This window comes from Gopherus flavomarginatus, chromosome 3 (genome assembly GCF_025201925.1).
Source record: "Gopherus flavomarginatus isolate rGopFla2 chromosome 3, rGopFla2.mat.asm, whole genome shotgun sequence".
In the NCBI taxonomy this organism is placed as follows: domain Eukaryota; kingdom Metazoa; phylum Chordata; order Testudines; family Testudinidae; genus Gopherus; species Gopherus flavomarginatus.
The window spans coordinates 158,385,364-158,398,912 of record NC_066619.1 but is presented as its reverse complement, the minus strand read 5'-3'; the positions used below and the strand labels follow the sequence as shown (position 1 = coordinate 158,398,912).

At 41.2% G+C, this 13,549-nt stretch overlaps 1 protein-coding gene across 1 annotated transcript; it reads right to left on the bottom strand.

Moving 5' to 3' along the window:
* Positions 1 to 2,074: 2,074 nt before the first annotated feature.
* LOC127047195 (vesicle-associated membrane protein 7-like) lies at positions 2,075 to 12,513 on the bottom strand. Its single transcript, XM_050945238.1, has 6 exons — positions 12,433 to 12,513; positions 10,550 to 10,620; positions 9,580 to 9,676; positions 8,181 to 8,282; positions 3,944 to 4,102; positions 2,075 to 2,283 (listed from the first exon to the last, which is right to left on the bottom strand). The coding sequence occupies exons 1-6, from the start codon at positions 12,511 to 12,513 to the stop codon at positions 2,140 to 2,142; spliced, it is 654 nt and encodes a 217-aa protein (XP_050801195.1). The 3' UTR covers positions 2,075 to 2,139.
* Positions 12,514 to 13,549: the final 1,036 nt, after the last annotated feature.

Below are 13,549 nucleotides of genomic sequence, written 5' to 3'. Positions count from 1 at the left end.
CTAGTGGTAGACCAAATTAGTGTAGCTGTAGATAGTTCCATTATGTGCAGGTGTTGAATAGTGGTGGGGGAGAAAAGGAAAGCTTGTCACAAGTATCATTTCCCTCTTCCCTGTTTGGTGCTGAGCTAAGAGCCAGTCATATTTCTCTCCAGTCCCTCACCAGGCATGCAAATTACCTCCATGATTAGGAAACTTAAGCAAATCTATGTAAAGCAATGAGGCCTCATGCAAGATGATCAGATGGTGATCTGAAAAAGAAAGTACAGTACTGGACAGCCTAGCTATGGTCCTACCCATAATGTAACATCCACTCACTGGAGTAAGTGTTCAAGCGTGGAAGTCATATATAATTTAAACATACAACTCTACATCAATATAACGCTGTCTTTGGGAGCCAAAAAATCTTACGTTATAGGTGAAACAGCGTTATATTGAACTTGCTTTGATCCAGCAGAGTGTGCAGCCCAGCCCCACTGGCGCACTGCTTTACCATGTTATATCCAAATTTGTGTTATACCGAGGTAGCGGTATATCTATATTAAAGATTTAAATAATCTACATCTGAGGACAGATCCTTAAATAGTAGTTTCTCAATTTTTCTTTGACCCACATTTTTTTCTTTTTAAACAAGGGTCATTGTCAACAACTGTCCATTCATAAGATCAGGTTTGTGGGGATGGGGAGAGAGAGGCTGTCATGGTAGGCCCCTGTCCAAATCAGGAATTATCTCTGCCCCCATATCTGAGAGGGAACCTTTCACAGTATTGACTACCATCTTAAGTGTCTCATGTACACTTCTGTTGTATTCATGCTCCCACAACATCCTTGTGGCTATGACTGCAGTTGATTATGTGGAAATGTATCTAGCTGTCATTCAGGCTGCACCTGGAAAAGAGGAGGGAAGCTTTCCCCTTGGGTCTGTTAGCTCTGCAAATGAGCAAGTGCTGTCACCCACAGTTTAGGAAGCTGTAGGTAACCTACAGTCTTCCTGGTTGCATCAGCAAGGAGCAGAATCCAGCCTAGCAGCTGCCACAGAGGGGTGAAGTGTTAGCAACTACCCATCACCATCTTGCGTTAAGGAGAGAGGGACCAGTGAGAATGAGGCCCAATCCAAGAAGCATGGGGGTCCACGCAGCCATCCTATGGCTGGTGCTCCTGCAGCCAGCTCTGAAATCCCCAACTGCAGTGGACAGGAGGTGGGAAGTACAGAAGGCAGGGCGGGATCATTTGGCCATGACTGCCTTCTCCAGCAAATCACCTATGCCAGCCCCCCACCCCCCCCACACACACTTTTTAACACTCTTAGAAATGCACAGATTCAGGCAGGTAAATGAAATAGAGCTGTAGTAGGGCAAGAGGCAATCAAAAGATCATGTGACATTTTTCCACTTTGTTGTGCAGGATTTCAGTTCCTCCAAAGTTTAGATTAGTCACCTTCAGTTTCATAAACTACATTTCAATGAGAGAGGCAAAAAATCCAATACCTGGTGAGGTTAACGTGATTTGCACAGAGACCAAGATCGTGGATTAGGATTAAGGAGCCGTGAGTTCCAGTCCTGATTCTGACATTGACTTGACATATGACTTATTTCCCCACTGTACAATGAAGACTCTTACTTGTCACACCCTCTATATTTTGCATGTATTAAGGACTGTAGTTTAAGTAAGAGAACCATATACATGACCTTTATTTTCAACTCTTCACTTCAGGTGCTAGACAATAAGTGGGGACGGGAAGAAAAACAGTTACTGCAATTCCTTTTTTAATATGCATGTTCCTTTAGCGCTGGAAAATATAGCTAGGGAAGAGTTATGACACTTATATGTTCAAAATTCTCAGTTACTCATGTATGCATGTGAGATAGGTAAGCAATCCGTTATTACAGCCTGTGGTTTAAACATCACTTAACCTCTCTGCATCTATTTCACTACAGCAAGAGTGGAGAAAATGATGCCCCACACACTCCCTTTGGATGAAAATACTGTAGTAGATTACTTTAAAGAATGCAAGCAACCAAGTGTTAATGGTTCAGTAGTTCTTGAACAATATACAAAATGACAATGTAAATATTTGTGCTCTAAAATAATTTTTAAATACAATTTATAAAATTTTTGTGCTTGGCAAAAAAAGTCAAAAGTTTATGTTGGAATAACACCTGTAGCTAGGAGAATGATAAATATTAAAATAATAAGTAGAAGGACTCCAATAATTATCATCATTTTGGCATTTTTCCACCACATCTTCCTGGAAATCTTTGTGGTGGTTTTTTGGAAAGAATGAGCCTGAAAACAAAATGACAGATATGAAGTTCATGTTTCAGGAACTGGACTTATTGAGTATCATCACACAAGATTAAACTGCATGTTAAATGTCTTCAAGAATGTAAAAGATACTTTACATCGTAAGTATAAATTAAATGCTATTTTATGAACTGTGGAGTTTCAGCCAGGAAGAATCTTGGTGGTGGTAAAAAAGTAGTAGGCCTACCAGTATATTTACATTGCTTAGAGTATGAATGGATATCAACTTAATGCAATTGAGTTCATGCTTTTTAGATATGAATCTTATCTGCTATATACTATTTTTAACATGACAGCATGGTTAGTATTCACTTTACTCTTTTACAATTCTTTCCTCCTTCTACTTATCAGTGCTAGAGATCAGGTAGGGAGAGAATGGGTAATGCAATCAAAATGAAGGTTTGAGGCAAAGCTTAGGGGGGTTTCTGTTTCCTCTCCCAATAACTCTGGTCTGGTGCAGCATCAATAAAAAGGATTAATTTAGAAATGACAGTTGTAGATGCTGATAGAAACAGGTTCCTAGCCTCAGGTCATGACTAGCCAATGTGATAGTGGTGTTTATAAACTATTAACAGCCAAGCACTGGAACACTTGATAATCTACTAGAGGATTTCAGGGGTAGAATTCTTCAGAAGCTCCTACTGCAAGCTCTTATTCTGTTGTACTCTAATTTGCTCTTGGCTTCTAAATTTTACCTCTTCCTATGTGCGCCTATTTTAGACAGTATTTACATAGTTTTTAAAACCCCAACTATTTAGTTGTACATATTCAACCTGACTAGAAGATGCAGTAGTTGTCTCAAACAATAGCATGCTAATACTTTAGTGTAACCACTCTACTCATATAAAGATGTATCAGTGTAGTTGATATTTGTAACATGTTCTTTCTCCTCTATAGTTCCTCATTAGCAGTACAGATCAATTTTTGGTAAAGTTCAGCTCCTGCAGGTGGCCCTCTGTTTTGTGTGGCACAGAGGTCCTCCTGCATTGATCCAGTTGCAGGATTGGGCCTATGGTTATAAGGGCTAGAGGGATTTAGGCATCTACGTCCAAAATTTAGATACTTAAGACCCCTGCTCAGCTGCTGACTAAGCTGAGAAGCACCTAAATTTCTGCCACTGCATCCACAAACCTGCCTAAGCATTAGCATGATCCTCAAATTAGGCTTGCTCCACCTATCCACCTGCTGGGTCCAATCTACTAATATGCTCAGAAGCCCCACCCCTCTCCTCAGCATTTCCTGTTTCTTCATTTAGTTGGCTCCCTGCTCAGGGACCAGTGCTGTGCTGGCTTGCATGAATCCCATTCAGATGTGCCTGACTCTCCCCATGCATTCTACAGGTAACCTTATCAGCTACTTGGTATGCTGAGTCTAAGTTTCCTTTGTGGCTCTGATCTAGCACTAATGGCTAAATCTTCACACAGGTATGGATATTAGAATGATACATCAATACCTCTGAGATCAGAATCTGGGCCTAGGAACAATAAGTGGAATTTTCAAAAGTTCCACAAGTGCTTAGGCACTTTTGAACATGCCACACAATTATTCTAATACAAAGACTGCTGGGATGTTGCAGAACAAATGCAGAGAAATAAAGGAGTCACCTGAATATGTAAGTTGAATGAGAAGTCATGAAATTTACCTCTATTTGGAGATCATCTGTTCTGTCAACAAGGTCACTCAGCTTTTCTCCTCTTTGCAAAACATTATCAACATTTTGGGAGATAACATTTTTGACATCATCAACTTGAATTTGCAGGGTAGAAATTGTAATGTCATCTGATCTCCTATTGTACTCCATCTGCACAGAAGAAAGTAAGGGTTTTTGTTACAGATGCTACTTTACCAACTTTCAGTAATTAAAACAGTTGGAAACACAAAACACAATCTCCAGTTTTGGAGCACTACTCTCTCTGAGCAGGCTGTTAGCCATATAAGTCCAATTAACAGTACCTGTGAAGATTTACCCTACAGTTTTGAAAAACTGAATTAGGGTGGATCTTCCAAATCTAGTGAATCACACCCTCCCTTGTCCCCTTTATACAATTATCCAGTTGCTTACAGGTTTCCTGCCATGGAAAAAAAAAAGATCCTGTGCTCATGTCCATTTTTGCTTTTTTATGATACAGAATTCCCCCAACCTTTCTTTTGTAAGTTATTGGTGGGGAGAGGAGCGGCAGCTCAACCAGGGAAATAACTTAAATGTTCAACTGGCAAACCCCTTTGATTCAAGGTATTAAGTTCACAATATACCTCCTCTACATCTTCCATCAAGACTAGAGGTGACATTCCTGATGCTTTTAAGAGTAAGAAACAAGCAGAACAACATTCCATGCCCCCCCCTTTTTAAATTAATATTTAAAAAAAAAAAAAGAAAAGCCTTCAGGTCCTTTTTATTTGCCAGAAGAAAGGGGAAAAAAAGAGACAACCACAGTGTTTAAATATCCTGTGCAGGTCACCTTCAAGAAGAGGGGCTGGTAATACTTCCAGAGAACTCTTCAGTCTTCTCTGCACTGTAAGTTTTCTTACTAGTTAAAAAAATGTCTAGTATATCTGAATTCTCCTGGATTGCAGAAACCTGGGGGTCAGTGATTTAACAAAACACCTCACTCTATGAAGTCCACTAGAGCTTCCTTTTGCTATTGAGTTTGTGATATTCCTCCATCCCCAGCAAATGAGATAACATAGTCCTCAATCAGATAGTGATGTACTGCTGACTTTTGTTTCCTGTTCACACCAGGCTCGTTGAATAATAGCCCTTATTAAGAGAGTAAGTAAATGATTAACATCTTTTTAGATAATACACACATTGTCTTTACACCAAGAAAGTAATTTCCCTGTAACTGGAATATAGTAGTTCCAAAAGATCCCCACCCAGGGCTCCAAGCTTTATATACATGACTACTTGCAGAATTTTAGCAGTTACAAATGCTGAACTGTTAAAGCACCTCACCAGCAGCTGGCGTACCCCTACTTACTGGCTATTAATCCTTGCCAGTAACTGACTCAACTACTGGACACTGTTTAAAAAAATATAATGTAACAAAGAACCATCATGACCCCACCACTGTAGGGAAGTTGAGGGGAGGAGCAGGAATTATTTACTACTTTCCAAGAACAACAATTGCAGCTACATAATTTCCTTTTGATCAAAGGTAAAGCAAAAATGGAATCTTCTGACAATTTCTGCACTCCATGTGACTATATTACCCTTTACATCTACTACTTGTCCCAAAGAAATAAGACATCGATGTTTTCCTACCCTAAACCTTTAATACCTTCCCTCTTCTCCAGAGAATATGGAGGCTCAAATAAATACATGTTTGGCAAAGCATTACTTTTAGTTCTATTTTAGCCACCCCTCTTTATAAAATGAAGTGTCAACAAGCCCTTGCCCCTGAGGGAAGGCTTGCCTAGAATTCCAGTATCTACCACACCCTGACCACAGGGCTTGGTTGTTTCTCCAGGCCTTGCTGAAAGAATAGGCTTTTTTTTCTCTCTGCAGTAAGGTAGGAGGATTTTGTGTACCAGTTCATTTCTGTAAGAAAAGCTTGTACTAGTGAACAGTCTGCTAGAGAGCAGTGTTCAGGCAGGGAGCCACCCTTTCTTGTTTTTAGAGGAGACATTTGAGAAGCCATATATTCTAACTGATATTTAATGGATGTTAGTTTGATTCCTATATTAATTTAATTTTAATCACATGGAAGAAGTAAGCCATTAATATGACTGTACTACAAGATTTAGCCTTTTTCATCCAACAAATTGTAGAATGGGCCTCTTCACAGTTAGAGAGAGAGAGAGAGAGAGAGAGATCCTCTGGATTCAAAATATTCCATGCATAAAATGGTTGCTTTCTCTTTTGGGGTGATATTTGAATGATCATTAAGAACAGTGTGAAGGCTTTTGATTTCTACCATTTGTTTTTTTCATCTCTGGCTTGATAGCTATTCTAAGCAGTATGGAAATTTAGGCCCAAAGCCTGCAAAACACTCTTTACGAGTAGATCCCTGTACTTGTGCAGAGCCAAAGTTTGCCAACCCTCCAGGATTGTCCTGGAGTCTCCAGGAATTAAAGGTTAATTAAAATGAAACCTCCAGGAATATGTGCAACCAAAAGTGGCAACCCTAGTAGAGCCCCACTGATTTCCCAGGGAATCTGTGGGGGAGCAGGAGTTTGATTGCATAGCATTAATTGCAGGATTGGGACCTTGGGCATGTGGTTCACTTTATGCATGTGAAAAGTTGTATTTAAATCAACAGGGCTACTGATGCTTTTAAAGTTAGGCATGTGCATAACTGCAGGATTGTGACACTATAACTTTGACCACTAGAGGGCTCCCAATGATTTTTCCAGTAATGCAATAAACATGCTGATAGTTGGCAATATAAGTTGTGATGGCATTAAAACTAACGTGTTCCCTACTTCATACCAACCTATGTTTGCATGCCGAAGTTCTCAGAATGTAAGCCTATTCTGCATGCTTGCATGCAGTATTAGTTTTGAATAAAAAAAAATGTAAATCCTGTTAATCAGCAAGGTTTTTGAATGATGAAAATAATGGGCTAGATTGTCCCGTCTGCTTCCTAGAATGGAGGGGACCTAGGTCCAGTGCGTGTTGCATATGGAAGAGGGAATGGAAAGCCTTTTCTCCTCTATCTGTGTGGAAATCACTCAATGGGCTTATGGGAAGGTAATGAGGTGGTTAAGATACCATCTATAACATTTCTTCCCCCAACTTTGTGTAAACTAATGCTGATCTCATCACTGCCGTGTGTAGCGCCCCATCCCCTTTATATATTACATTTACAGTGCAGTCTAACTGAGGATTTCAAAGTGCTTTTGGAGATGGAGGCAGGTAGGAAGCCTTGCTGCCATGAATCTAGGGGCTAAGGCCAAGAAGCAATGCACAAACCTTAAGGACCTCTGTCAAGAACATGGAGAATCCATAGGTTTGAAAGGCCCTCCAAGTAATGGAATGCTAATGAGGACATTCTGAGGAATTTAAAGTCCTCTTCTAGTTTTTACCTGCAGAGATGACAAGCTGGCCCACAATGTTGAAAATCTGATCAGTTTGAAACAGAATAAAATATAAGACTTTGTAACAACAGTATAAACTCCACACTGTATCTTCATGCATTCAGGTACTAACAAAATCATTTCATCAAGTACATTTAGGAACTTCACAGTACTCGATAAACTCTCTATATTTAGAAAACTCTAACGAATAGGAGTTTCTTGGGGGCAGAAGAGCAATTTCCAAAATGCTACCTGAAGAATACAGTAGGAGGGAATCTATTTCTAAGCATGCTAGGTACAATTAATCTCCCTTGAAAGTAATAACAGATTCTCAGGTGAGATTAGTGATTCTTTCACTAAGGTGTTACTGATCCTTAGTAACCCTGTCCCTTGATTGCAGTGCGCTGATTTTAAAACCTTTTAATAGTTTCTTGTCCCAATAACTTTTTATTACATTGATCATAAGTAATTCTGTTTTACTCAAAACACACCTAAAAGATCAAAGATTACATTTTAAATACTTACCATGCACACATCTCTCCCTCTCTCTTCCTCTGCTCTTTGTAAGATATGCATGTGTGATGAGATGACGCAGTGGAAAAGGACTGTTTAAAGTTCTAGTTAAATATTAACTAGATTTTCTAGACAAGAAATATATAATATAAACCACAATAACTTCCTGTTCTGGCAAAGGAAGAAAATAGTTCTTTTATTGAGAGATCAGATCCCTAAATAAATGTTTGTGAATTTCTTTTTTCCCCTTGCATGTGCTCTGCCAAGGTAGACTACAAAAGGTCCTTTCTCTAACATTGTGTAGCAGCCATAGACATAAACTTAATTTTAAAATGTTGAGAATTACCTACCATGTATTTCCCCAGCACCTGTTGAAAATCTGCGTTGAATTCAAAAGGATGAGCAAAGGTCACTTGCGATATCAAGGGGCTACCAATGAAAGCTTTGCAAATCTGGAGAAATTAATGAAGGAATTATCTTGACATAGCTAAAATAAAATGTCACACTAACTTCTTAAATTCAGGCTAATATCTGTTATGATATCCTAAAAATGTAAACAGCCAACATGACCCATATATGCAACCTTGCCTAATGTTCTTTAATTATACTGCACAAATGCATGGATGTGTGTAGCCACAAAATTTCTGCAGAAGCTTGAAGACATCAGTCTGTAGAAAACATCTAATATTTAGTATCTACAATACAATTGGCACTCCTTACAGGCTATACAACTGTCACTTATGTGGATGCATTGCTAAGATGAACCCATTTACTGCACTTAAAAACACAAAGCTGAAGGTAAGGGAAGAGTAGCCATGTAATGCCCTGGTGACAGACAAGGTGTAGAAATCTAAACAGAACACAATAAAATGGGTATGAGAAGGAGCGGGAAAGCAGACTGAAATTTGTCGTTATCCTTCATACCAGAAGATAGCATGGCAGGGTGGAGAGGAGAGAGAAAAAAGAGTTGAAGGTCATATCGGAAAGCAGTAATTGTAGGAGAACAGACCAAATTAGCTTCACTTTTTTGAAGAGAACATTGCTTTCTTTTCATTCTAGGCCTGCCAGTGAGTGCTGGCAAGCTGAAAACAGTGACATTTCAATAAGGTAAAATACAACACACACTACATAGGACCAACTGAATACACGCTAGGGTTCCTTTCAGTGCTACAGATGCACTGGTACATTTCTTGTGTTGCCATAGTGGTAATTAAAATTCTCCTGTCCCATATGGCTAAATCTCCCTTTACACCTAGCACACCAGCATTACCCATACCCTTTTTTGGTTAGAAGGCATGGACATGCATTTTCTGTGATGATGGTATCACGAGAGGAAAAAGAGACTCTTTTGAACCTAAAGTTGGTACTGCACCTAATAGTATTTCTATAACACAAGCAAGGCCTTTGAAGCATAGGAGGAAGGATGTTAAACAAATGCATTACATGAAGCAATACTCCTAGGTGACCAGACAACAAATGTGAAAAATGGGGACAGGGGATAGGAGGTAATAGGAGCCTATATAAGAAAAAGACCCCAAAACTGGTACTGTCCCTATAAAATCGGGACATCTGCTCACCCTAAATACTTCTTTGTTATAAAGCTGAAAAAGGCTGACATGCATTGATCTTACAGTGCATGTAATAATCAATGTAGACCAAAGGGCAAGAATGGAACATTGCAAAACACTAGTAAGTCAATGGCTTTGATTAAACTTGCATCAACTTATTCTGAAAAGAAATTTTTCTTACCTCTTTAAGAAAGACAAATGGTCCTGTGCTGTCTAAGGTGTTGTTTGTAGCACATAGGTACGTAATGCCATTAACTAGCAGAGCATGGTACACAAAGCTTAGAAAAAGATATATTAATAGAGTGGGTATTTATTATTTAAACTTCTAACTTGGTTCACGTGGGTCATAAAGTAATGAATCAAAATCAGTGAAAGAAAAGGAATGTAATAAAACATTTACAGTCAGCATCGCTGAACTGAACAATAAAACCAGTGAATAATATGCTGTTCCAAGGCAAAACCATTAAGACTTGAATAAACTCTACAATATTACAAAAGTGCTTCTGGATGACTTAGTATTTTACATACAGTAGAAACTCCTTTATAACCCACTTGAGATGGAATTTTAATAATTACATAGCAAAGAAAACCAAATTTTTAAGTGGATTTGTGTAAATTTAGTGCAGAGGAAAGTGAAGAGCTAATAGATGAGCTAGAGGCAGCATAGTACAGGTAAGTGCCGAAGAAGCTCACTCAGTGTATCTCCCTGCAGATTACAGAACCTCTCATTTCATAACTAGCCAGGGCCACCCAGAGGATTCAGAGGGCCTGGTGCAAAGCAATTTTGGAGGCCCCTTCCATAAAAAAAAGTTGCAATACTATAGAATACTATATTCTCATGGGGGCCCCTGTGGGGCCCGGGGCAAATTGCCCCACTTGCCCCCTCTCGGGCAGCCCTGCATCTAACTCCCTCTTGAGCAGAGACTGCTAATCACATGAAGTGTATGTGGCTTTGTAATGACTCAATTAGGCTAATTCTAAAATGAGTTGCATGAAATGAGACCAGAATCTTTTTCTTTTTTCTTTTAAACTTAGGTTGGAAGATTAGACTTGAACCTCTATTATCTAAAATCCTCACTCTGCAGCAGTCAGTTCTACAGCAAAGAATTTGACCTGTTTTAAAAAAACGCAAGTTGCAACCAACGCTTTACCTTCCAATGTGAGCTGTGGTTTTTTTCAAGCCTTTGTGAAGAACTAAATTTACCACTGATGAAGCAGCATCCTAAAAGTGAACTACTGAGAATTAGTCTTTTGTTTAGGAGAAATGAATATAATGTTTATAAATATCAGCAATATTTAGCAGCAGGTTGAAAAAGCACATTTCTGAATGAGAGTTTATACTTAAAATGTATTGTAGGTGAATGAAGTTTAATTAAGCATGTTTATTGTTTCGAAACAAAGATTAGTTTCAATTAAAAAAAAAGAAAAACCTTTGTTTTGGAGAGGTTTCTGCAGCATATAAGCTTGATGCCTTTGGGCCTACTATAAGGAGGTTGTACATATCACAAAACTACCCCAAAATGAATATTATAAAACTGGGTGGATATAGCTATAGCTCCATATCTATATAGTCACAAAGGCATCAAGCTTATACATAGCAGAAACCTCTCTAAAATTGTGTGTGTGTGTATGTTTTTGTATATTTGCTGAATATTATCAGAACTGCTGAATGAAACAACTGGACTCCAATAACAATGTTTGTGTTTTAAAGCACCATGTTTTAGGATGTGGGAGGAGTCAGCTTGATATTCTAAAATCAAGATTTCATATGATCTGGCATTTCTAGCATAGGTGGCTACAGTGGAAAAAAGAGAGAACTGGGTATCCCAAACTGACAACACAATTAGCAGTGTGATTCCTATGTACTTTGTTTTTGTAAATGAAATATACAAGGTAACTGAAGTTTGCAGCAGAAAGGATTTTTTAGATCCACTTCTTTTTACAGTGCCATAAACTGTAACTGGTCATAACAATAATAAGCTGAAAAGTGATTGCTGCATGGTGATCACAAGTAAAACAGCACTTCTAGGAAACACTGCAATGATATTTTTCTTTCAAACTATTCTACTCCTGATTAATGGCTTATATGTGTAATGTTAGCTCTGGTTTTTGTTAACCATTTAAATAACACTTATAGGCCAGTTTTTTTGTTTTTTTTTTTAAAGCACAACATTGAAAGTGTGCCAATGGAAGCTGCTGGGTGCTGATTTTTTTTTTAAATCTGGCCCTAATTGTGCTTGCTGAGCATTTGTAAATCTCAACCCATCTTAGTTAACTGCCTGATCCAACATTGCTATTTGAATAAAGCAACAATTGCTTGTACCCTCTGTCAAACATTGAACTCTGATACAAGTAATATTTTTTTCATTTCGAGTTTTCTGACATTCCCCCTTCTGCTTCTGGATCTTGTGCAATGGACCTTTACATAATACCAGTCTCTGACATGAACTATCTGCAATTAGGGAAGCCAGGCAAATATTTGCAGAGCAAACACCAAGTCCTAGACATGGCACGAGCCTGCAAGGTGCTGGTGAAGCCTGTTGCTCTCGTACCGTAGTCAGTAAATAGTGATCATGGCCGGGAACCAGGTAAGAAGAGGAGGAGTGGTGAGGGAAATCCCTGAGAGCTCTGTAGTCTGAGAAAAGAGCATTTCATTTGAGTTTCCTGGTGAGAGATTGGTGTGTGTCCCTGTGTGAGTGAGATTTGTGTGGGGGTGAGGGGTTTTCTCTGGGCGTGTGAGATTTGTGTGTGTGTGCGGGAAGCTTGTCGTGTGTGACAGAGATTTGTGGGTGGGGTGGGGGCCGTTCTCCCTCTGGGTATGAGCGATTGTGTGTGTTTGTATGCACGTCTGAGAGAGATTGGTGTGTGTGTGGGGGGTGCATTTCCGCCCTCCCCATTATGAATACCCCCGGGCCCGGGTGATGGCTCTTACAGAAGCCAAGCCGCACCGCCGCCGCGCGGGGGCCAAGCCCCGGCTCAGCGCGGCCCCCAAAGCGGCTGGCGCGCTGTTTCCGCGGGAGGGGGAGGTCTGTACCCGGAAGCAGCCCCCGCGCAGGCTGAGCTCGGCCAGCACGGTGCGCCCGTTGGCGATGCAGCTGTAGCTGAGGCTCGTCATCGCGCCGGGGCCGCGCTGCCCCGCCCCAGCTCCGCGCGCCGGCTCGGGCCGTTTAGAACCTGGGGGGGCGGGGGATAGAATGTCCCTGACCTGCAGGATGGGGGCTAGAGGGGAGGGATGTTGGGGAGGGGGAAGGAGGGAGGGATGGGTAGGAGCTGGTGGGAGGGATTTTGGGGGGGAAAGGAGGTGGGGGGCAGGAGGGGAGGGATGTGCAGGAGGTGGTGGGAGTGATTTGGGGGGGAAGGAGGGAGGGATGTGGGTGGGGGCAGGAGGGGAGGGATGGGTAGGAGGTGGTGGGAGGGATTTTGGGGGGGAAAGGAGGTGAGGGGCAGGAGGGGAGGGATGTGCAGGAGGTGGTGGGAGGGATTTGGGGGGGAAGGAGGGAGGGATGTGCAGGAGGTGGTGGGAGGGATTTGGGGGGGAAGGAGGGAGGGATGTGCAGGAGGTGGTGGGAGGGATTTGGGGGGGAAGGAGGGAGGGATGTGTTGGAGGGGCTGGGTTGGTAGGGGGATATTAAGGAGGGAGAGGGAGGGGCCTGTTGGGATGCAGGGAGGTCACTCTCTGTCACTGCTCTTGGCTCCCACCGTTATTCTCACAGCAGGCTCCTCTGTTGCAGACATAGGGCTCTGACCTGCCTCACAGCTGCCTGGATGTTGCCACCCTGGCAGTGCAGCGGAAACGGTCAGCCGTGGCCCCCGCCCTCAGAATTTGGCATTTCTCTCTGTCCTGTGGTGTAGGAGGCACATCCGTTGGGCCCTCGCCAAACACAGCTAGTCAGATAGAAACAGACAGGCACCTAACTGATGGGTGGCTCTAGCTCAGCTCCTCACATGCGCACACACAGGCAGTGGCTATGTCGCCCTTAGAATTTTCACCTTGAGTTAATTGATTACACTGTAACTCCAGGTGGGTACAGTCTAGACACTCCCTGAAAACCTGTTGTCATAAACAGATAGCTAAGGGTTAATGTCTCTTTCACCTGAAGCACCTGACCAGAGGACCAATCAGGAAACCGGATTTTTTCAACTTTGGGTGG